At 38.0% G+C, this 24,739-nt stretch overlaps 2 protein-coding genes and 1 non-coding gene across 5 annotated transcripts in view; all 3 read right to left on the bottom strand.

The window, feature by feature from the left end:
* Positions 1 to 591: 591 nt before the first annotated feature.
* Positions 592 to 7,524, bottom strand: LOC129417195 (uncharacterized). 2 transcript variants are annotated; one of them, XM_073864827.1, is made up of 6 exons: positions 7,365 to 7,524; positions 5,986 to 6,519; positions 5,750 to 5,907; positions 3,818 to 3,953; positions 2,749 to 2,817; positions 592 to 1,922 (listed from the first exon to the last, which is right to left on the bottom strand). In XM_073864827.1, exons 2-6 carry the CDS (start codon positions 6,202 to 6,204, stop codon positions 1,818 to 1,820), a joined length of 687 nt encoding a protein of 228 aa, XP_073720928.1. In that variant the 5' UTR covers positions 6,205 to 6,519; positions 7,365 to 7,524; the 3' UTR covers positions 592 to 1,817. The 2 variants fall into 2 exon arrangements, with proteins under 2 accessions (XP_073720928.1, XP_073720929.1); XM_073864828.1 differs by lacking the exon at positions 7,365 to 7,524 and adding an exon at positions 7,169 to 7,325.
* Positions 7,525 to 8,929: 1,405 nt separating this feature from the next.
* The window catches only part of LOC129417193 (bifunctional glutamate/proline--tRNA ligase), a 30,645-nt gene continuing 14,835 nt past the window's right edge, over positions 8,930 to 24,739 (bottom strand). For both annotated transcript variants that reach the window (XM_055171697.2, XM_055171698.2), the window contains 22 exons: positions 24,356 to 24,466; positions 23,988 to 24,124; positions 23,578 to 23,785; positions 22,335 to 22,447; positions 21,523 to 21,640; positions 21,045 to 21,428; positions 20,709 to 20,918; positions 20,396 to 20,629; positions 20,062 to 20,313; positions 17,366 to 17,637; positions 16,947 to 16,998; positions 16,653 to 16,862; positions 16,413 to 16,485; positions 16,251 to 16,330; positions 16,051 to 16,152; positions 15,791 to 15,946; positions 11,798 to 11,995; positions 11,548 to 11,721; positions 11,312 to 11,472; positions 11,070 to 11,148; positions 10,933 to 10,997; positions 8,930 to 9,362 (listed from right to left, as the gene is read on the bottom strand). In XM_055171697.2, coding sequence (XP_055027672.2) covers positions 9,212 to 9,362; positions 10,933 to 10,997; positions 11,070 to 11,148; positions 11,312 to 11,472; positions 11,548 to 11,721; positions 11,798 to 11,995; positions 15,791 to 15,946; positions 16,051 to 16,152; positions 16,251 to 16,330; positions 16,413 to 16,485; positions 16,653 to 16,862; positions 16,947 to 16,998; positions 17,366 to 17,637; positions 20,062 to 20,313; positions 20,396 to 20,629; positions 20,709 to 20,918; positions 21,045 to 21,428; positions 21,523 to 21,640; positions 22,335 to 22,447; positions 23,578 to 23,785; positions 23,988 to 24,124; positions 24,356 to 24,466 — 3,540 coding nt within the window. In that variant the 3' untranslated portion in view covers positions 8,930 to 9,211. The remainder of the gene's footprint in view (positions 9,363 to 10,932; positions 10,998 to 11,069; positions 11,149 to 11,311; positions 11,473 to 11,547; positions 11,722 to 11,797; positions 11,996 to 15,790; positions 15,947 to 16,050; positions 16,153 to 16,250; positions 16,331 to 16,412; positions 16,486 to 16,652; positions 16,863 to 16,946; positions 16,999 to 17,365; positions 17,638 to 20,061; positions 20,314 to 20,395; positions 20,630 to 20,708; positions 20,919 to 21,044; positions 21,429 to 21,522; positions 21,641 to 22,334; positions 22,448 to 23,577; positions 23,786 to 23,987; positions 24,125 to 24,355; positions 24,467 to 24,739) is intronic.
* Positions 17,085 to 17,220, bottom strand: LOC129418380 (small nucleolar RNA SNORA47). The gene has a single exon (XR_008636143.2). It is a non-coding gene; the product is annotated as a small nucleolar RNA SNORA47 (small nucleolar RNA).

The raw sequence follows: 24,739 nt of genomic DNA, 5'->3' as shown, positions 1-24,739 counted from the left end.
TCTTGCCAAAAATGACAATCGTTTCGCTAGATAAGACCCATATGCCTCTTTTGGGATTGTTTAGTCCTTTAAAAACTGCAATTTTAAACTGCATTAAAACTGTTAAGTATTGGGGTCCATTAAAGTCCATTAAAATGAGAAAAATCCTGGAATGTTTTCCTAAAAAAACAGCAACATAATTTTTTCTCGACTGAACAAAGAAAGACACCAACATTTTGGATGACATGGTGGTGAGTAAATTATCTGTTTTTTTTTTAAATAGACTTATCCTTTAACTCATTCTCCATCAGCCTTTTTTTTTGCAAAGGTGGCCCCCAGCATTTTTTCTGATTTTCACAAGTTTCACAAAATGCCTTCCATGAAAATTTCCTCTAAAAATATATAAACATACAAATATATCAAATGAAAGAACAGACCCTCTGCTTTCAAACAAACAAAACAGGAAAAAAACTTTCATCCTATCTATATGTTTTTTTCTCTGCTTATAAACTCTTAACATGGGTATTTTTCTTCAAAAATATTTTTTTAGCAAAAAGCTGAAATAATTCAATTTTCAGGATTATCAAAACATACATTTTACTTACACAATGCAATTACACAGAATATCATTTAAAATGTTGTTTTTTATTACAACTTTTTCCATTTTGTTGTTCTGTCTTTTAATTATTAGTTATTTATTATTTAATAATATACATACAGTACATATTCCAGTTTAAATATTACTCATATAAAAACATCAAAAAGTAAAACATTTTAGATGGCAGTGCACATGTAATAAAATAGCATTCATAGTCTTCTAAGGCAGCAAAATATATAAATCATTGTTCGTTTCCTCTCTTTAAGAGCATACAGTATTTTGTTGTAAGGCGCACGTTCTATAGTCCATGAGCTATTTATAATAGCTTGTGCAATGCGTTTACTTCATGTAAGGAATTCCTTCCTGACCTATTGTGCATAGAGGTACGTCTTCGTGCTTTTGTGCCGCACTCTTTGTAACAGGCTCTTCCTGGAGTCGTGCATGACAGGGTTTCTGTCAGAAGACCTTGCTTGTGTTTGTTTATACTGTTTGTACACGTTTTAGCAGTGTGCATATAATGTTGACTGCATTTAAAGAAACAGTTCATCCAAAAATGTCATTATTCACTCCCACTGGTTTTTCAATGTAACGCAAAGAGATAACATGACATCTGCATGTAGTCCAAGTGAACTGAAGTGTGAGGATAATTTTCATCCAAATGTAGCTCTCAAATTAAATACAACACCTGCACTGTCAGAAAAAAAAAAAAAAAAAAAATGGTCCCAAGCTGTCACTGGTACAGCACCTTTTAACAGGGTCCTAATATATTTCATTTAGGTACAGATATGCACCCTTGATGCAAATGTGTACTTTTTGTAAGGGTACTGCCCCAGTGACAGCTAGGGATCATTTTCTGTCTTCTTTTTCGACAATGTATGACGCAAGTGGAACATCATTGAGATTAACCAAATGATTGTCGTGCATCTCATGGTTATTTATAGCTACCATATCTGATTTGAATGCTACTCAAGTTCCTTTATGTGGGTCTGTTCCTCATTTAGTAGTTTGATTCAGTACTATGAAGAATTACTACTACTTTATGGTGTTTTTTATGGTTATTGGAAGCTTTACAATTATGATCAGTAGCAACTTAATTAAGCTCCTTTAAAATGTTATACAGAATAAAACATACAACATATTAAGTTTTGAATGTCATGATGAGTGAATTGTGACAGATTTGGGTAAACTATTCTTTTTTTTAGTCTTTGTAAATAGTGTGATGTGTAAATGTGATTGTGAGTTATTGTAGCGGGTTTTTCTGGTTCCATCTGTGCTGGCCGAGCCACTGCTGTGAGATCTGATAGAAGAATCCTGGTGCATTTCGACAGTTTGATGGTGGTAGCAGCTAAAGTACAAACCAGAAGTCAATGAACCATGTTTATTATTTTGCCTTTGCATTGGAATTAAAACATTTAGTGTATGCTGAATTAAGGTAATTATTTGATCTAAATTTGAAGATTTTGGTTCCAAAACTCACTAAACGGCATTTAAAAAAAATAGTTGCGAAGGAAAAATGCCAGTTGTTGCTTGTCCTCAAACGACAACATCAAGCTTCTGTCATGCGAACACATTGACCCCAGGGGATTTTATGAAAAAATTTCCATTATTTTACTCGAAGTCAACAAAAATCGAACAGAACCAAAACATTTTACAGCTGATCGCTGTCAAAAAAGTTCAGCGACGACATCCCAAGGATGACAGCAGCAATGACAGTGTTCTTAATATGACAGAGTAAGTGTTTTGATTAATGCCATTAATGTTTATTTTTTTTAAATCCATGTATACCACTAGTCAACTAAATGAATATAACATGGCAAAGATGAATGCACATTTATATATTGATTCAATAGATCTATAGCATTTTGAAAAAAAATAATCAGCTTTTATAATAAATCTTTAAAAATCTAATTATGGATTTGAATTTTTTATGTTATAACCTAAAGATGCTATGTGAAAGTTTGTAACAGAAAATCGTGGTTTTCATCTTGTCACTTTCTTGGTATAGAAAACATGTTTTTACCCAAATTAGTCAAATGGATTTATAGCGTTTTGGAATCAAACTCTTTATTTGTTAATTAATTACCAATTATTATTACTCTTGGTAACAAATTAATTGCATTTGCTGCATCTATGAAGGCACTGAGACACATAGTAGATAAAGAAAGACTAACCTTGGTTTGAATAAGTGCTACAGGAAGGTCTTCAGGATCTTCTAGTTTAAGATCAGAAAGAATTGAGCTCTGCAAAAAGGGGAAAATTGCTTAGATTAGTGGAACCACAATAGAAGTTAATACCATGTTCTTTTTTCTACTTTATTTTGTTTTCTATTTATGTTGCGATGTATTGTGAGCTTTACATTTGTGTCGGAAGTTGATGTAGTAAGTACAGTTTTAGGTTTTTCGATGACCTTGGTGGTGCTTGTCAATTTGTCATTTGGATTTGGAACTGCAAGTAAATGACGACTGATTTTAATTTTTTGTAAACTAATTTCTTCTCTAAAATTCCTAATTCCAGACAACTTTTGTAAATTTTATTGTTTACATAGTTATCTGCTTACTTCAATTTATATCACATCACTTTTCATTGGTCCAGTGGCAAAAATATACAGGGTTAATCATTTAAGGGCAGTTTCCCCGGACAAGTTTAGACTAATCTAGGTTTTAGGCCTAGTCTAATATAAGTTAAAACAAGTAGTTTTTACAAACATAACTTACAAAAAACATTACTGGTGTGCATCTTGAGACAAAACAATGGCACTTGATATGTGTTAAGATACGGTAGTGCAAGATGTTTTTAAATTAAGCAGTTCACACATGCATTTTAGTCTGGGACTAGGAAAAGACCTGTCCGGGAAACCGCCCCGTAGTGCTATAGCTAGTGGTTTGGACTTAAATCTCATCAGGAAATAATAATAATTGCGATGACTGTCTTACGCCCTTAAAATTTTTTTTTACATAAATGCCATAAAACATCGACTTGTTTTCCCAAAGAACCATTTAATCAAAGGTTCCGAGGAGAACCATTTTCTCACCTTTTTATAGACTAAAAAATGTTTTTCCAATACAAAGAACCTTTTGTGAATCAGAAGTTAAAGATTTTTTTATGGAACCATTCAGCAAAATGGTTTAATATTGGGTAGCATTATTTTTAATGTAGTCATTACGTTTTGATACTCCATCTTAGATAGTGCTACTTGTATTCTTTATAGATTCTTCACTATCACAACCTTTATAAACCCACCTGTGAGGAAGTGTCTGTGTCAGGTTGTCTGAGCTGGAGTGTTTTCAGGAGTTTTTCCCTGCAGTGTAATTTGGGTCTAATGCCTGACAGTCTGAGAACATCTGACTGTAGATGACACCAGAAATTTGCAGCTTCACTGTTGGGGAATAGGAAGAAAGAAGCCTTCAAATAATCTTTTACCACACCACATCATTTAAAACAGGTGCATTTTGAATGTTTTACAACCAGAATGAATAAAAAAGGGAACACAAAAAGCAATTTCCACAGGCTTTTAAATGACATGCGCATAAAATTAGTGATACTCACAACAGCATTTTAAGGACAAAAACAAATTATATAAAACACCTGAAAAATGTCTTATTCTATGTACAACTGTGGAATAATTGCTTTAAATAATTTTTAAATAATTTAACAGCCCGTCGCCAGTAATTCTGGTACAATAAGGTTGTATTTGTTAACAATTAGTTAATGCATTAGCTAACATAAACAATCAATAAACAATACTTCTACAGCATTTATTAATCTTAGTTCATGTTAAATTCAACAGTTTACTAATGCATTATTAAAATCAAGCGTTGTAACTGTTAACATTAATTAATGCACTATGAACTTGAATAACTGTATTGACATTAAAGTCGCAATGAAATTGAAATGAAAAACTATATGTATTTTTTAATATTGTGGTATTATTAACAAATGACTTATCTGTGAGCTTCATTATTTTTTAAAAATTCGTGTGTGCTCATAATCTTTAATCAAAAATGCAAATCTCCTCCCCTCCTCAAAACGATCTCTCTTCACTTCCGGTCGGGGTCCGGGAGAAGATCGCAGCGATTAGCAATTAGCAACACGACCCAACTTCAAACGATCCAATCAGATCTCAATGGACAAATTCAAATCCACCCCTGCCTTATTTCATCTCAAAAGCCGTTTCATTAGGATATACCTCACCACGGGGAAAATAAGGCAATCGCTACTTCCGTTTCATGGCGACTTTAACTAACATGAATTAATAACAAGAATTAATACTTAACTGTTAATAATTAAATTACTTAACTGTCACCTGTTCCTCCGCCTGAGTTTACTTCAATATTTTGGATGTAAATATTTATCGAATCATGACAAACTGTCTAAGCCTCTAGAATACAGAAATCATCAGTGTTTTATAAAAGAAATTATGTAGGGAGAGTAAGCGATTCAATTATTAAATGAGTGTGCCTTAAAACATTGATAATCCTGCTAAATGTCATTGTCCCGCCAGCGGGACACCTACTTTTACTTTAGTGTTTTGCATATGAATTCTTATCGAATTATGACAAACTACATATTGTTGGAAATCTCTAAGAATGAAGTGTTTTATTTGTCATCATTATTTTGGGATAAGTGCAAGTCATTTTCTAAAAGGTCACGTGCTCTCAGGCAGGCCCACATTGTTTTATTTACAAAATTACAAAATGAATACCCTATTCTAAACCTAACACTTTTGACAAACAATATATGATTGGAAAGCTCTAATAGTGTAGGTTTCATATATCATCACCATTTTTGGAAACTTATATCATCACCATTTTTGGAAACTTTTCACCCCCACACTTAAGTGTGTGTGTGTGGGGGGGCAGTTAATAGGTTAAATTTTCAACCTAAAATGTTCTGTAAATGTAATCAATTACTTCAACTGGTAATACCTAAAATATTGAAATATTTTCAAACTTTTTTATTCTTTTTAATGTTTACTTACAGCCTTATTGTAAAGCATTATTGCTTACATACATTTTATACCTTTATCAAATATATCTTTATAAAATCCTTCTATAATATAATAATTTGCAGTATAATGCACAGTTGCACAAGACACCCAATATTTACATGATGACAGCCACACACAATCTGGTTCACTCATAGTTAAAATTGGCAAAAGCCATAGACCCGTACCTTGATATTTCTACAGGCTGAGAGGCCAGATCTGTTTTGCTGTGCAGTAGCTGGAACAGTGTAGGGATTTCCATCCTGAGAGATTCTTTTTCTGCCCCACCATCATGAAAAGACTCACGAAAAACAAACTGGACATTTGCCTGGTTCCCATTTTCCGTCTGTAAACCAAAGCAGTGTTAAATGCTACAACACCACACAATACAGCAAATAACTACCACTACAGCTAAAAAACATACTTCTTCGGGAAGCGCTGAAGTTCCTGTTTCTACAACAGGTATGGAAGATAATTCTTCCTCTTTCCTGGTATTGTCCTGGAATTCAGCCCAGTCTGACCTGTTGTTGTCCTGTCGAGGCTCTGCCCAGTCTGCAGAGCTAAAGGTGGACCAATCGTCGTCAAATCCCTCAGAACTCTGAAAATCATCTTCACCATAGCTGTCCAACACACACTCACCCATTACATAAAACTACTCCTGTTATTATTCAGGTATTCAGATGAATACAATAAACACTCCGAAAGTCCTTTCTACATCAGTCTTTTTCAAACTTTAACAGGATCAACACGGATTGTTGGAGCAACCACCAGCCTCACGCCAGACCTAACTTTAGTTGTCTTTGTTAAGCTGTGGTTTTGGATCTCTGGCAGCAGGCAGCAAGTTTCAATTGTGTTTCAGATGCAAGCTTAGTGACACATGCTTCCTTTAAAATACAAAAGCAGCTGTTGCATTTCCTTGGCTGGTTTGTTTCGATTTTCCAAAAAAGGGCCGGAGAATCTGGAGGGGGAGAGAGAGAGAGAGAGAGAGAGAGAGAGAGAGAGAGAGAGAGAGAGAGAGCGAGAGAGAGAGAGAGAGAGAGAGAGAGAGAGAGAGAGAGAGAGAGAGAGAACATGGTTATTTGGTCCAAGAATATTAAATATTAAATGCTTAAAAATTCATTTATTTTGTGCATATGCTAGAAACTATCCAATGCCCAAAACAATACAGTTCATATGTGACCCGTGAAAACCAGACTTACAGATTATGAGCATTAAAGTTTGAGTTCACCAACCAATTTAACTTTAAATTTCAATCTTTCAATATTAAATATCAAGATTATTTTCCACAGAACATTTTTACATTTTGTTTTTGTGATGATTTTATGTACAACAGCAAATCACAGATCTCGGTTTTTACAGACTGGATCACATATATTGTGAACTCTTGGCATATGGTTTAAAAAGCAGAAGACAGACCTGAACTCTGGGCAAAGACTGGCTATTTTAAGAATATTAAAAAGTTTTGATTTATATATAGTTTAACAATCCACTTGTCTTTTTTACATCCTTTTACTGTTTAAATGTGGAAAATAGTAAAGATGGCAGTTAAACTTTTAAATACCAATGAACATTTCAATATACAGTATTTAACAGAATATTAAACATACATATTACAAAGACAGATTTTTGAGACCAATCGTTTTTAAGCAGGTATCGTTTCTTGGCTTTGCCTTTTTACAACGATGCCCTCTCAACCGGCAGGTAAACAAACATTTTAACGTGACATCATGTTCTCTTAACCGAATCATAACGTCCTGTGTTCAAATAAGCAAACAAATAAATAAATAACAACAGCCCACTTACCTTGTTAAATAATTAGCGAATGGCGTATAAAGTGGACATAAATGATTATCCACGTAGCGCTTCCGCATTTTACACTCGTTATTTGACGTCAGAATAACAGGCGGGGCCAGTGATGCGCACACCTTTCTGTTTGACGACACGCTCAGCACAGGTAACGCCGTATTGCAGCATCATCAACAGTAGGTTAAATATTTTGTATGAAAAATAACATTCGTACGAGCCAGATATATTTTGTACTATATATGATATGAATTGTATTTATTTAATACAGAATTCTATTTGCAAGCATAGTGCATGATCACGACACGAGTGTATGCAAAACAAAGTTTAGATTAATCCAGTACTAGTATTTAGTTATATTAGGGCATACAAGTAGTTTTTTTTACAACCACACCTTACAAAACAATACCGGTGTGCATCTTGGGACAAAACAATGGCTTTGATATGTCAATGCAATTTGTTTTCAAATTAAGGCAGCATATGCATTTTAGTCTGGGTATAGGATAAATCCCATCCAAAAAACTGCCCCTATATGTATCATTTCCCACAGGAGTTGAATAGCACATGTTCAGCTATAGTCCTTCATGTAATGCTGTTTATGCAATTGCTGAGGGTCACAGCAAATGTCCAGCCTAAAATCAGAGCTTGAAAGTGTACATTCAGACAGTGGCAAGACCAGTGTTTGAAGTAAGGATGGTCTCAGAACACTCTCATAAGCATTAAAGGGGACATTTCACAAGACTTTTTTAAGATGTCAAATAAACCTTTTGGGGTGGTTTCCCGGACTGGGATTAGACTAGTCCTAGACTAAAACATTTTAGAAGAGCTGTCCAAACTGAAAACAACTTGCACTTACATATCTTAAAATACATCAGGGCCCTTTGTTTTGCCTCAAAATGCACACAGGTAATGTTTTTAGTAAGCCATGTTTGTTAAAACTAGTTATATTTCCTAATTAACCTAAGGCCTAGTCCTGGATTAAGCTAATCCCTGTCCGAGAAACCGCCCCTTTGTGTACCCAGAGTACGTATGTGAAGTTTTAGCTCAAAATCTAGATAAATTATAATAGCATGTTAAATTTACCACATTGTAGGTGTGAGCAAAAATGTGCTGTTTTTGGGTGTGTCCTTTAAAATGCAAATGAGCTGATCTCTGCACTAAATGGCAGTGCCGTGGTTGGACAGTGCAGATTAAGGGGCGGTTTTATCCCCTTCTGACATCACAGGGGGAGCCAAATTTCAATAACCTATTTTGTCACATGCTTGTAGTGAATGGTTTACTAAAACTAAGTTCCTGGGTTGATGTTTTTCACATTTTCTAGGTTGATACAAGCACTGGGTGGGGACCCAATTATAGCACTTAAACGTGAAAAAGTCTGATTTTCATGATATGTCCCCTTTAAAATGACCTCACAAGACCCACCGAAAAAAATTATTTAGGGCATTCCCTATTATTATTTTTTATTAAATTGTGTGTGCATGCCTGACCAAACCTTAACTGGATCAATTGTGGTTGAAGAGAACAAAAAACAAAACCCCATACAAAATTCACAATTAAAGACAAAGTAATAGAAAGTCAGAATCCTTTAATTTATTAGAGGCAATTTTTGTTTAATAAAGGACAAAGATGTGCAAAGGTTTAGCCACAGAGAATACCTAATCCCAGCTTCAAACTGCTTATTTAGCTTTTAAAATATGACCAGAAAAATAAAGGTGAACTCCTCCTAAATGTGGTAGACAGCAGTATTTTGAGAGTTTAGAGATGACAGTTCCAAGTTACAACAAATCCTGCTAGTACATTTGTTAAAAGGAAGCCACTAGTTTGGTATAGACATGAATGACAAGCTCTTAGTAACTACGGCCAAACATCGTGTAGAACTGGGCGGGTTTTTTCCCACAAACACACATCTGACCGGGCTGCAGTTTCTTCAAGGGGTTGAAAGGGATACACAGACTCTTTGCTCCCATTGAAGGTGCCCCAGGCTCCAGATCTTGATCCCTGGAAGAGAGAGTGAGAGAGGTGTGTTAATACGGTCCATGTCTGCAGGTATGCATACGTACAGTTAATCAGAAACTGGTTATCACAGAAACAATAACCTGAGGGCCTAGACATACAGGTCCCGTACACACTGCATATTAATTCGGTTGTCACTTCACCTTTTAATGCTTAATCCTGTTCTGTACACACACAGTTCAGTAATTTACGGAACTCACAAGAGCATTCTACAACCGAATTAACTCCCGCAAAATGCAGGTGGTGACAACCGAATTTACAAAAACTCTGCACAGTGTGTACATAACCGAATTGAACAACTAGTAGTTAATCAAGTGTTTAAACGTTCATCATAACCAGGACAGGTCTCTCGTCTGAAAAAATAAATGCTTAGAAGAGGAAAAAGTCTTCTGTATGCGTGGTTCAGAAAATGACAGAGGAACAAGCGTTTGCTGACTAGTGTTGCCAGATCTTGCACTAAAAAATACAGCGAACAAGAAAAATCAAAAAATAAACCGAAATAAATCTAAATGCTTTACCTCAAAGATCAAAATATTGGGACCGGCACCCTCACACTTTATTAACACCAAAAACTTGATCGCTTCATGAGCCAAAAGCCATAAACGGTTAAAGGAATAGTCTACTCATTTTCAATATTAAAATATATTATTACCTTAACTAAGAATTGTTGATGTGCACGTAAGCGCTGGAGCGCACTGCGACGCTTCGATAGCATTTAGCTTAGCCCCATTCATTCAATGGTACCATTTAGAGATTTTCTAAGCGGATTTAAAAGAGGAGCTACATGTTATGGCGTAATAGCACTTTTGGGAGTACTTCGACTCGGCGCAGTAACACCCTCCCTCTCCCATTATGAGAGTGAGAAAGGGAGCGGACTTTTCAGGCAAGTCAAAGTACTCCCAAAAGTGCTATTACGCCATAAAATATAGTTCCTCTTTTAACTCCGCTTAGAAAAGCGCTACGTTTTATTTTGTACCACCAAACTTGCTCGTATAACTACTCGTCTTAAATAGGAAAAACGTTGATGTGTTTGGTCACTTCTAACTTTATCTCTAAATGGTACCATTGAATGAATGGGGCTAAGCTAAATGCTATCGAAGCATCGCAGCGCGCTCCAGCGCTTACGTGCACAGATGATAGAGGGATGTATCAACAATTCTTAGTTAAGGTACTAACATATTTTAATATTGAAAATGAGTAGACTATTCCTTTAAGCGCCAAAACAGAATTTACATACAAAAAAGACGAGGACCTGGCAACAGTGCAAGAAAGCAGCCTCACAAAAGCGTAAAATACACAACGCCAAGACGGAGGTTTATTGCAAAACACAATGCTGTTATTATGTTGGTCAAAGCTGTGAGTGATAAGCACACAAGACGGCAGAACGTTGCTATGGTTATTTCTGTGTCAATCATCACATTTTCGGGAGTAAGTCTTGTTCCGAACAGACATGAAACGAACATTTAGGGGATTCACTCCCGCATTTTAATGCGGTTGTCACTCCCGAAAGTTTGCAGTGTGTACGAGACCACAAGTCAGTCAGTCAGTCACTAACCTGGCTGTTGTCTTCTTAATCCAGTCCTCACACTCTATTTCTCCACAGAAGGGTATTTGTACAATCTAAAAGAAAAAATATATAGTTAGCTTATCAAAATGTTAATTTTCCATCAAAGATCTATGGTGTTCACTTACTTTTCCCAGGTCCAGTTCTTTCTGGAATTGATCCATACTGTCTGCCACAACCATGTGCTTTTTCAGGTCATCAGACGCCCTGAAAAAAAGAGGAAAATCCATCCATGAGTCATTATTACAAATCTGCTGGCAACGAGAGATGGCACAGCTTTAATGTGGTGAGGATGCCAGGTGAATAACAAGGACATGTTATTCAACCAATTATCAAGATTTTTTTTTTTCTGATCATAATGTGTACATACTTCTTAAAAAGGTTGTTCTGGATCTCATCTAGGAGGTTTGCTATTTTCTTCTCCGTGTCAGCCTCTGGTATGGTGATCTTTTCTCCTGTGTCTCTCCTTACTGCAACAAACTGGCCCTTCTTTAAGTCCTTTGGCCCAACCTCCAACCTTATGGGTACACCCTGCAATTATAATACAGGAAGTTCAACTTCAAATTCAAATTCAGCAAGTAATGCCACAGATGAGAACCTCCATACCTTTAACTCCCAATGGTTAAACTTCCAGCCAGGTGAGTAGTTGTCACGTAGGTCTGCCTTTACTCTGATGTCGGCCTTCTGCAACCTGGAAAGATATTTGGAGCACTGGGCCAATATAAGGTCTTTCTCTGCTTCTGGTAGAGTGGCTGTTATTCCACAAGGAATGATGATCACCTGAGAAACAGTGTGTGCAAATGAGCATCCAATGCTACTGTCCATCATCCTTTAGAAAAACAAGATACCTGCATACCTGTAGACAGGCTACTTTGGGTGGCAGTACCAGGCCCATGTTGTCGCCATGAACCATTGTTAGGACTCCAATGGTACGTGTCGTTATTCCCCATGAGTTCTGGTAGGCAAACTGCTTCTCGCCTGGTTTTTTAGGGTCTTCGAAGATAATCTCAAACATCTTGGAAAAGTTCTGGCCCAGGTGATGAGATGTGGCCCCCTGAAGGAGTGATACGAAAAGTTAGGTTTTAAATGTATGACAGGGCGTTAATAGTTCATTCATGTATCCTCCGGGACTCAGGCATGTGATTGGCCAAGGACAAAAAAGAAGGAAGGAACTTAACATCCCTTCACGTGGGCAGAAACAAAATGCACACCATAACATACGCAGAAAATACATTATGACCATTATTTCAATTATTTAATTCTGACGGAAAATTTAGATTTCAAATTTAAAATGTAAACATTTGACAGAAACCATGTTTAATTAAATGGGTTGATAAATGTGGAAAGCTGTAACAAGTAGCATTCCCTTACTATTTTACATCTGCAATAATTTTATTTTGCCATAATCTGACTATCACTCGCAAGGTTATACCATTTTAAGTTGGCCTTGGAATAAGGTGGACCTGAAGGCCTACATCTAATTTGAAATGAATTAATTTTACAATATAGTACTGGTGAAATGAATTGCATTATGGTTTTTGAGTCATGGGTTGAATAATTTTCAGATAAGCAAAAAAGTGATGTGGGAAAATAAAATAAGAACAAATCAAGACATTACAAGCATATAAAATAGAAAAGAACAAAGTTACAAATAAAGTAAGATGATCTAACAGTATTGATTAGGTAGAGAAACTGTATTAAATTAATATATAACACTGTTTTCATTCTTTAAATTAAATATAATTGATCTTTTTAAAGCTATAAAAGTGATTTTCCTTTTGTCTTGTAGTTTGATTAACATAATGACTCAAACATAAGCATTTCTTATAAGATGAACTGTCCCTTTAACACCGTGAGAATACTTACAGCGACTGTGACATTACAATATAGTTTTTGCGCATATCTCCTGTCAAGCCCAAAGAAATTATGTGTTTGCGTGATTTTTGAAACGCTAGTGGGCTTTGGAGTTTATGCGCGTATGCGCACTGAAAACAGTTCACTTTAGCATCTTTGTCGATCAAATAGTCTAAAATCGCTTAAATGTTACTGTAAACTTTCTTATTAACAGTATTAGTAACAGTATGTCAGTATGTTCTTATTACAGCATTTCATGCAATATTTTGCAGTTTCACCATATTTACATTTAAGTACTTCAGCCGTAGACTAGTTAGACCAATGTGACTTACAAGCGAGGAGTATGTCCATAATCCGTTCAAATCCATTCCAACAAAAAATCTTTTAGGTCACTTTGCAATGTCAGTCCGTGTATATATGTTGTTTTAATTGATTGATGCCTTAGTATTCAACAATGAAAGTTTTACAGCACTTTGTGTTGACTTTACATCCCGAAGGCAGTCGCTCTACGCATCTTCAACAAGCTTGTATGACGAAGAACACAGAAATGCGGATGACATCAAAGTAGCGCGAGAGCCGTTCGAAAGCAGACTTCCTTATGACATCTCGATTCGCTCTCGTGATACTTTGATGTCACCTGCGCCTGCCTGTCCGTTTTTGCAGCGCAGCATGAACTCAAATAAATCTAATGTCTGGTATACATGTTGGATGACGGGGAAGAGCGCGTCTACAAACAACGCGCGCATACCCCCCTCCCCCCGAAAATGTTTTCTCATCGAATCTACACGATTCACGTGGGTCACCTTTTTTGGCTTCAAAACGGCGAATTTCGCCGAAAGGTGAGGGATTTTCATGCCTGATTTGTATGACGTAGAACACAGAAAACGTCTGGGATCCATGTTGGATGACGGCGAAGCTCGCGCACAAAGACAGCGCGCGCATACAGACAACACAGGCATACTGAGACATACTGAGACAGCACTTGCAACAACACGCGCGTGATTACCCCCCCCCCTCAAAAAAAAAAACTCATCGGATTTACGCGATTCAGACGGGTCATCCCACCAAGGTCAGAAAAAACGGAAATCCTTATTTATACGGAAAAATCACATCCCTGGGGACTGAGAGCACATTAGTCTATTTGGGCTAAAATTCAACTACACAAATTTCAGACAAAAATCTGTGTGGTCTTTCCAATGTTAACGTCTCACAGCGACAGGTTTTTATGGTAATTGAATAAATATTAGAAACATCAATTACTGCAAATAATCTTAGGTGCTTGCTTACCCTAACAGTGATAAAATAACATTGTCCACAATATGTATACTCAGGGCTTGGCATTAACACCCACCAACTCGCCAAATGCGGGTAGATTTCAGCTGTGGCGGGTAAGACAGCCAATCCCACTAGTCACTTCGTCCTATTGTCAGCCTGTGAGATCGCCGATACACAATAGTATCGGGGGGCGGGGGGCAAGGCAGTAGTTTACTCATTTATTTATTTATTTGTTCATTTTCACTTATTTATGACAAGTGACTTGATTGGTGGACGAAAAGAAGCAAGAGCAACAGTGTTATTACCGCAACCTTCTAAAAACTGATGCCATTAATCCATCTGCATCATTAAGTCCAGGCGCTCTAAAAATTTACTGTGTCTCAGGGAGTGGGAACAACAAACTTGCTGGTTTTAACCCTCTGCGCACCTAACAACCTCTCTAGTGCAAGGAAATGTCAGAGCCGCGCGTATTACAAGTTCAGGTGCTAAAAGGAGTCCATGCTATGCACATTCAGGTCCTAGTATTTTCTTAGGTTTGCTCATCAATCTGCTATGTCAAGTTATATTGTCTTGGTAATGTCAAGAAATTATGACAAGTTATGATGTTTTGGTTTATGTCAAGTTGTCATGAAGATATCCCAAACAATGTCATCTTAGAATTAAAAATGACATAATTGAACGAATGACACTTAAATGACATAAACATAAAATAAAATCTCCTTGATGTTCATGACACGTGTCATGTCATGATTAGGGATATCCCGATCCGATATGCTTAATCGGTATCGGTTCTGATCCAGGCTTTGACCGACAACATGACCGATCCAATTCCGATATGTGCGTTAGCCGTGGTTGTTACTGACAAGCTATTAAAAGGACAACGTATTATAAAAGCACCCTAAACGTTATATGCACTATATTCAAAGTCTTTTAATACACTCAACAGCTTCATGTGAAGGAACAAACGCACATTTAAAGATATTTGAGATCACAGAAACACTGTAACGTTAACTTACTCGCAAACTGGGTTAATCCACTGGTGAAGCGGACGGATAAAACGCGTCATTCACACACACACACAAAATAACTGCAGGCTATTTTAAAGATCTGAAATAGCCTACAGTCTCAGTATGCCGTTGGATGGATGCAATTCACTATGTGCTGCGCACACGATGCACTTATTCTCTTTGTGTTTTAACAGTTATAAACTTTCCATTGCAGTGCGAGGATTCCCATGAGAGGATGCTTCAAGAGCATCAATTCTGCACCCAGAAACCCCACGAACGTAGCGTGTTATGACTTAGGCGCATCAATTTGCACCCGGAATGTGCATAAAAAGTCCGGTTAAACGCATAAGTTTTACGCAAATAAGAAAAAATATTTAGCATACTTAATTGATCAAACGTACCTATTATATGTTCTCCTAAACACTGTCATGATTAATATTTACTGATGTTTCCTGTAAATCATTTTAAATTATTGATTTTAACATTTAAAATAATACTAGATGTAGCAGAAAGCACTATAAACATTTAATTACAATAGTATCGGGCAGATATCGGTATCCGTTGATATGCGGAATCGGATTGAAAATGAAAAAGTGGCATCGGGACATCCCTAGTCATGATTATGAAGGTGTCATGTCAGTCTTAAGAATACCCCTTCTAGTAAAGCGTTACTGAAAAGGTTTGCAAGGGGGCTTTAGAAATCAAATGTTTACCTGAATAGCTCTGCCGCTGGCTGAGATGAAAGCCTCCACAGTAGTTGTGTAGTCTCCTCCTGCAAACTTCTCCTTCTCTGTCTTCCTCCCCTTGACGACAGGGATGGCCATCAGCTCTTCATACACCCGAGCATACAGTTCTAGGATCTGCATAACCTACCCACATGATAGACATAGAGAGGGAAGGTCAAAAACACAGAACGGCTTTCAACAACATCGGTATGCAACTGATGAATGATGTATGACAAGGCACAACTAACCTCCTCTGTGGCTTCTTCCTTTGTAGCAAATGCTGTGTGTCCCTCTTGCCAAAGGAACTCTCTGGTCCTCAGGAAGGGCTGTGGGTGCTTGAACTCCCAACGCTTAAAAGAAGAAAAGGAGAGGATTATGAAGCCAACAGCTAATTCTTTTATGTTCATAAAAGGGATATGGAGTTCATGACACAGAGGTTAAAACTCACCACAACGTTGCACCACTGGTTAAGTTTGATTGGCAGGTCTCTGTGCGATTGAACCCACTTGGCATAAGCGGGGTACATCACTGCAAAAACACAGTGGAAAGTACATGAGACAAGAGTCTAATTATTGGAGGAGTTTTTAATGTGAAGGCAAAATTCGCTCACCCGTCTCGCTAGTGGGACGTACAGCAATGGGCTCAGCCAGTTCAGTCTTTCCTGATCTTGTCACCCAAGCAACCTAATGAGAATTTGCAGATTAAAAGTTGAGTCGTGCCACAGATAATAACAACAGCCTAGTCTAACCCAACTACTTGCCAGTTTAATGGTTTATTCTGTAAGCCACTTTGCATTGAGTTATGCCATAAACCATTAACTTTTTGAAACCACCCTTCAAATTTTTTTCACCTCTGGAGCGAAATCTGCAATATGGGTTTTCTCTTTCTCCAGGGCAGCCTGGGAAACAAACATGGGGAAGTAGCAGTTCTCCACACCCAGCTTCTTGATCTCACGATCAAAGAATTCTTTGATGGCATCCCAGATGGCGAAAGACCAGGGCCTCAACACGTAACAGCCACTGACGTCATAGTACTCAATCATCTCAGCTTTGGTGATAACCTGAAAACCGAAAGTGAAATCAAACTGACAACTAGGCACATGATTTATGATCAAGCGACTTGCAACTTAACAGCACAGACGTACCTGTGAATACCAATCAGCCAGGTTTTCCTCTTTTTTTGCTTCTAGTCCAAGCCTACATTAAAAACACAAAGTGAACCTGTTGTTCTTGCTTTCAACACTTTCAAATACATAATCTTTGTAGCCATCTGTGACCTCAATGAAGTGTTCACAAACACAGCTAATGGTCTGAATAAATCATTCAGACAGAGCTGCAGTGTTTGATGTTTAATCTTGGAGGACAGAACCAGTTGTGGCAGTACCAAAAAAAAAACTGCATAACTTTCTCAAGCCTCCGATCTAGAATGTCCTATCAGCCAAGTAAACCTTTTGGGACTTATTATTTTAACTAGCTTTCAGGTACTCCTACATATCGGACCATTTGTCTTCTGTCACCTCTTAAATAGACTCAATTATCTTAAGACATCTCATAAATGTCTCACCGTGTTTGTTTCTTTGGCCCCTGGCCATCTCCTGATCCACCTGCTCCAGCATCTTGACCTTGAGGTTTCTCTGCTCCCTTCTGCTGCTTGCGTCCTCCACTGCCTCCACCTCCTCCCTGCTTCTCAGACTTGTTCTCTCGCTCCTTGCGGCTCTTGTCTTCTCCTCCTGTGTTTCCTCCTGGTGTTGTCACGGGTTTGTATTCCTCCCCGGTGAGGGCTTTATACTGACCTTTCAGCTCCAGCAGAGTCTTCAATGCTTTATCCACTTGCTCCTGAACAAATACATCATACAATCCCATGAGCATTAAATACAGCCATATGTAAGCAATATGGTACGAGAGGCTGTGCTGTATCGTGAATAAGTAACGGCTGAAGGGCGTTGTTAGGCACGACGCGAAGCGGAGTAACCCCTTCAGCCGTTACTTATTCACGATACAGCACTTGCCTCGAGTACCTTATTGCTTTTATAAAATGGTTACCACACAATCTTAAAGAAAAAAAAAATATTAGTGCAACTTTCATGAAGTTAAATCAATAAAAGCATTCCTTCCGCTAGAAAAAATAGTCCCTGACTGCGAACAATAACATGAAAGCTCAAATAAAAACAACAAACTGTTCTCAGACTTTGTCTCATTATATGTATATGTGTTGCTAAGGGTGTTGCTAAGGGCGCAGTGATATTAAATAGAACCGTTGGGTGAAGCGGTCATAGCAGTGCTTTATCGTAAATAAAGCACACCTATTGACCAATCAGAATCAAGGATTGGATTGGGAAACTGCTTCCCTGCCAATGATGAGTTTTTACGGTAATAAACTCCATGTTTTGTTTTGTATGTTTTGATTATCGCTCTGAATCCTATCTCTAACAAAAGTCCTTTACGAAAATGCAATTATCTCAGTTTTTTGCTCAAAATTAGGTATTTTTGAAGAAATCTACCCATATTTGACAGGTGATAAAAAGAGGACAAATGAAGATAGGATGAAACATTACATTTTTTTGTTTGAAAGCAGGGGGTCTGTTCTTTCATTTGATATATTGTATGTTTATATATTTCTAGGGATGCAACTAAAAATTATTTTCAGAATCGATTAATCGAGCGATTCTTTTTTCGATTGACCGACTAATCGGATAAAATATAAATATTTACTTAATTAGATGTTTTCACATATTATAGCTAAATAAGGCACTAAATTAGGGTATTCACATGTAGAAATGTACTTTTAAAAGTGCAAAAGCCACACACTACTACAGAGTTTTACTAATATACTATTTTGATTAAGATATTTTAAGCCTTAAATTAAAAAGTTTGTGCAGCTTTTAAATAGTAAAACATCTTTAAATGTCAAAATATCAATTAACTAAATAAATTTAGTCTTAGGGATGTGCTAAGAATTTTGCCACAGATATAATAAACTAATTTTAATCTTCAGCTTTAGACCTTGATGAATATTAAGATTTTTTGTTAAATAAATAAGCCATTACGATATGAAAGTGGTGATATACCATCCATTGTTACAGTAAAAAATTACTTTAAAACAGATGCTTGTGGTTCATTATTATTTTTATGAAAACCCAACAACAATTAAACAACCATTTATTAAAGGCGGAGTCCACGATGTTTGAAAAACGCTTTGGAAAAGGAGACGGGCCGACTACCAAAACACACTTATAGCCAATCAGCAGTAAGGAGCGTGTCTACTAACCGACATCCTTGCCGGGTTGCGTATGTGTGGGGTGGGTCTATCAACAGAAGGTGCAGATTCTATTGGGGTAGGGGCGTGTTTGTATGAAGAAACAGCACCTGACATTTTGGGGCTGTTTACACTTGGTATTAAGATGTGTTTTCGTTGATCAAATCACAAGTGGACGAGAGAGACACATCACGTTTACACCTGGTATTTATATCAGTCTCTTTTGTCCACTTTTGACCGCTTCTGTCCTGATTACTTTGAGGGGGTGGTCTGTGGGCGAGTCTCTCTGCTGTCATTTAAACGCGAGCGGGAGTAATGACGAGTTTATATGTACGCGAACTACTATTTTGTCGGAATCCGCTGCTTGCGTTGTAAGTTAACATGCGGCACAGTGTTTTGTACATGAATATGTTAGAGCTTTCGCTAATATTTCAGCGCAATTGATGAAATAAGATCGCGCAACTTTCACACGCTCGCAAAATGAAACTACACGGAGATCAGCCGTTTTAGTTTTATCAATGAAAGGCTAAAAATAGCGCTGTACACCATGTGTTTGTGCCAGAAGTCAGAAAAGACGTAAAACATTGTGTTTAGTACCTCAGATTAGATAAATAGGCGGAGAGAAGGCGGTGACAGCTTGCATTGTAGGCTATGAATAAAACGTGACTGACTTTGAGCAGGCAGCTCCCACCGTATGAAGAAACAGCACCTGATGCATGTGCACCTTGGCCGACGGTGGTGCGGGCGCATGTGACATCTAATTTTTATCGTTTTATTGATTAGTTGTTGCAGCTCTATACATTTCAAAGAAGAACATTTTCCTGAAGGCATTCAACTTTTGTAAAAATCTTTAAAAAAAATGCTGGCGCTGGCAACTTTAAAAAAAAAAAACGCCGGCAGGGAAAAGAGATAAATACAAAAATCGAATAATATGAAAGAACAAAGCAACACATCTCTAAATCCTAGTTTAGCTAGAACAACTGAATACCCAAAAGCAAACAAACCTTAGGAGCTTTATCTGCTTTGAGACGTCTAACTTGCTCCCCCTGCTGGGCTATATCTGCAAACAGCGCTTGAGCCTGAGGGGAGGAGCTGGACTGAGGTTGGGAGGAGCTGGTTGATTGTTGGGTGGGGGGAGATTTTGAAGGGGCAGGGCCTGTCGAAGGAGGCACGCCTGGTTTGTAGTCCTGTCCAGTTTGCTGCTTGTACTCAGCTTTAAGACTGAGCAACTGCTTGACAGCAGCATCTATCTGATCCTAGAAAAATTGAGGATCGTTAAATATCACTGACATTTGGAAAACAAAATAATGTTTACCAACATTTAAAAAACGTAAAAACCTTTGGCGCCTTGTCTGTTTTCAACTTCCTCACAAGTTCTCCTTGTTGAGTTACACGTTCATAAATGGCCACAGGGGAGCCGTCAGAGGTGCTTGACACGGCAGGTGTAGTGCTGGCAGGCTGTGATGGAGAAGCACCAGCTGGTGGAGCTCCTGGCTTGTAATCCTGGCCCGTCACTTTCTTATAATCTGCCTTTAGCGACATAAGTTGCTTTACCGCTGCATCAATCTGTTCCTGAAAAGGGAAGGTTTGATAAGGTGTCATTATTTTGCTTGACTGATTTTGATCAAAATAAAAAAATTCCTTGTCTCACTTTTGGTGCTTTCTCAGTCTTCAGCTTTCTAACCACCTCTCCTTGGTCAGCTACGCGTGCATATAAGCCAGCAGATGAGCAGTCAGATGAAGGTGCAGAATGTGGGGGAGTTGTGGGTGGACCCATGTCTGGTTTATAGTCCTGACCAGTAAGCTGTTTAAACTCCGCTTTAAAAGCCAAAAGTTGTTTCACTGCTGCATCTATTTGCTCCTGTAAAATGGTGTTGACATTGCCAATAATGACTTTACTGTCTAACAATTTATAAATTAAATATATAATTTAGCATTATACATTTCGCAGCATATCAAGTTTTAGAACAAAGCTACATAAACAAACCTTGGGTGCTTTCTCTGCTTTCAGTTTTCGAACCACCTCCCCTTGTTCTGCAACACGCGTGAAAGGACAAGAAGAGGAAACAGGACTTGGACTTCCACCTACAGGAGTGGGGGCGGAGCTCTTTAGTGCTGGAGCAGAAGTGGGCGGTGTCATGCCAGGTTTGTACTCCTGTCCGGTGAGCTGTTTGAACTCAGTTTTGAGGGCCACGAGATGCTTTACAGCGGCGTCAACTTGCTCTTTAGGGGCTTTATCTGTCTTAAGCTGCCTGACTAGATCTCCCTGAGCTACAATACTAGAGAACAGGGCAGAAGAATCTCCTGAACTGGCTGATGATGGACTGGTGGTCGAAGCTTTTTTGGCTTTACTGGGAGCAGCAGACTCGGCCTTCAGCAAAAAACAAAATGGAAAGGGTTTTTATGCGTAAAAATAACAAACAAAGCAGTTGGTGTAAAGAATATGGACATTTCTCTGTACTCACTGGTTTAGCAGAAGCCTGGCTCTTGCTCTTGTCCTTGGATCCAGCAGTGGGCATATCTTTTGTGTGTCCATCTGGGATGTAAAACAGGACACAGGGGCTCTCCTTACAGCTATTAGGGCTAACCATAAATGAGACAGACAAAAATGATAAAAATCAAACATTTAATCAATAGAGGAGGGATTAAAATCAACTGAAATCAAGTCTTATTTAACACCAGAAAAATTATCTCTGCAAGTATGTAACTAGCATTTCTAGTTACGCAAGTTCAATTTTATGCATCATTACATCTGTAGTCAAGCGTTCCTGTCTCTGTATTGCATTAAAGGGGACATATCATGAAAATCTGACTTTTTTCCATGTTTAAGTACTATAATTGGGTCCCCAGTGTTTCTATCAACCCAGAAAATGTAAAAAAAGATCTTAGTTTTGGTGAACCATTCTCTGCAAGCATGTGAAAATATAAGTAATTGAAATTTGGCTCCCCTGTGATGTCAGAAGGGGATAATAATAATAATACCGCCCCCTAATCTGCACTATCCAAACACAGCACTGCCATTTAGTGCAGAGATCAGCTCATTTGCAAAAAACGGCAAATTTTTGCTCACACCTACAAAGTGGAAATTTTAATATAATAAACAATAAATTACAGTATCTATATGGTATTTTGAGCTAAAACTTCACATATGTGCTCTGGGAACACCAAAGATTTATTTGACATCAAAGTCTTGAAATGTCCCCTTTAAATATGTTTCTGGCAAAAAGAGTAGATTAAGAGACTAAATGATTAAGTTAGAATAGATTCATTGGGTAACCTGATTGGCTCATAGGGTTGATCACAGATATAGAAGCCCCGCCTCTGCAGCTGTATAATGTCACCTTTCTTCAAATCTTTAAGGCAAGGATCTCCCAGCATCTTCTCCTCCATCTGGAAACAAAATATCACATAAATGTATATTACAGCGTGGAAAAGATGAAAAACTCAACATAAGTAGCTGGGCTACATTCACAATGCAAATCCAATTTTCCATTTAAAAGCAGGATAGGCAGGAATTATCTAAAAAACTTTTTTACAAATTTGTTTAAACTGTCTTTATATACCAATACATAAGTAAAATGTAAGTACTCTGAAAAAGAGAGTATAAAACTCGAGTGTCTGTAGACTTCTCACGCCTTTTTTTTAACACACCTCATTATTTCCATTCGGGGCGAAACAAATGATTGGCTTGCGCGACTATCACTCTCTCTAGCGACCATGGCACCACCCCTGTTGCTATGGGATCTGCCCACACATGCGCATACCCGATTGATTTGAACGTGCACGAGGCACTCTAGGAAGAGCAAAAGTACGGCAGAGAAAGAGCATTCAAAACTCACAGTACCTGCATATCCAGTCAGCGAAGGCAAACGAGGCAAAAAAAGGAATAGACGAAGAAATCAAACGAGAGTAAATATCAACGATGCGGTAGCGGTTTTGTCTCCGGAGTGTAGTCCTCATCAGAGTCAACAATGCTTTCATCACGGAAACTCTTCCATGCAAAACACTGGCTTAATAGAGAGTACTAAAAGCCATCCTATTTGTTTATATTCATAGTGATAAAGTTAGGTGTATTATTACATGTGATTCTGACATGATGTTACTACATGCACCGCGCTCCTTCCTCTCCACTCATCTTAGGGTAAATGCTGCTCCCAGCAGAGCCGGTCAGCATCGCGCGTTCATGTGTTTTGGGGGTGTGGCTTTAGAAGAAACCCAGAAGGGAGGGGGTGAAGTGAATGGAAAAATGAGCTGTGTTTAAAACAGTGGTGAGAGGTCTACAGACGCTCGAGTTTTATACTCTCTTTTTCAGAGTACTAACATTTTACTTATATTGTATTGGTATATAAAGACAGTTTAAACAAATTTGTAAAAAAGTTTCTTTTTGATAATTCCTACCTATCCTTCCTTTAAACAAAATTTATTTAAAACTTTTTAACAGCTAATTTCAGACACTATATTTTTGCACCAAGCCATGACACACACACACACACACACGCGCACGCACGCACGCAACATACCTTGCTGTTCTTGTTGATGTAACTCTTGAAATCATCATCTTTGCCTAGGACTGGTTTGGTGATGAGATGCTGGTAGTTCACACATACAGTGGGCACAAGGGGGGCATGGGCGGTGTCAGCAATCCAGGTGATCTTAGTGGTCTTTTTATAATCTGTGTTCTCCAGGTTCAGACGAGCCTCTATAGAGGATATCACTCCACTGCTGTCCCTACAAAGAAAAAGTCGAAAGAGTGCATTAAACAAGCAGCCACTATTCAATGCCATTAAAAGGCTAGAAAGAGCCAGGATATTATTTAATAGCTCTAAATGTGTTCGGCCAAGGAAAGGAAGTTAATGATGCTGAAGAATTCCTAAACTATTCCTTAAATATTGTGCTTTGTGTGCCCAGCATGTTTTACAGATGGCTTTACCTGTGGATTTTGGTGATGATAAGGTTTCCCCAGTTGATGAAGGTGACCATCTCACCCTCTGTGAACGTTTCGGCATCAGCACCCTCGATAAAGACCTTTGGCCCGAACCACACCTGCTTCATTCCCACATCTGCATTCTGAAAAATTCCACAAATTCCAACTGATAATCATTTTCACCAGACAAGGCCCAGTTTACCAGGCATGGGTAGTTAGACAAATCTACAGAAAGGCAAATAGATGCAAATTCCAAGAACGCTTTTTTGGGATTCAAATGGGAATTCCGTGCTAAATGTCTTGTCATTGTCAAAAAACACATCTTTTTATGCTACTGACAAGTTTAATGAATGCATGTGTGCAGCATCTATTACCTTGGGATGTTTGGCAACCTCTTTCATCTCCTCCTTGGCTTCAGAAACGTGGACTGGAACGACCTGAGAGCTTAGCAGGGCAGTGTATCTTGGGGCTACTGGGTCAATGACCTAACACAGTGACACAAAACAAATAAATAAATGAAACAATTATTTAGGCCAGAGTAGAAGTTATTAATGCAAGAAAAAAAAATAACCCAACTATTAAGTCTTTTATTGTTCACACACTGTTCTGCAGAGACCAGAAAAGCAACTTAAATGGATAACACATGATGGAGGGAAAAGAATGTGATGAGATGAAGTAAGAGAGGATAGATACTGAAAATGAGTGTGAAATGAAGAGCAAGGGAAGCCAAACACTGTACTATACTGTATACAAAACAG

This window comes from Misgurnus anguillicaudatus, unplaced genomic scaffold (genome assembly GCF_027580225.2).
Source record: "Misgurnus anguillicaudatus unplaced genomic scaffold, ASM2758022v2 HiC_scaffold_28, whole genome shotgun sequence".
NCBI classification, from domain to species: Eukaryota; Metazoa; Chordata; class Actinopteri; order Cypriniformes; family Cobitidae; genus Misgurnus; species Misgurnus anguillicaudatus.
The sequence above is the reverse complement of the archived record's forward strand: the minus strand, read 5'-3'. Positions and strand labels throughout refer to the sequence as shown.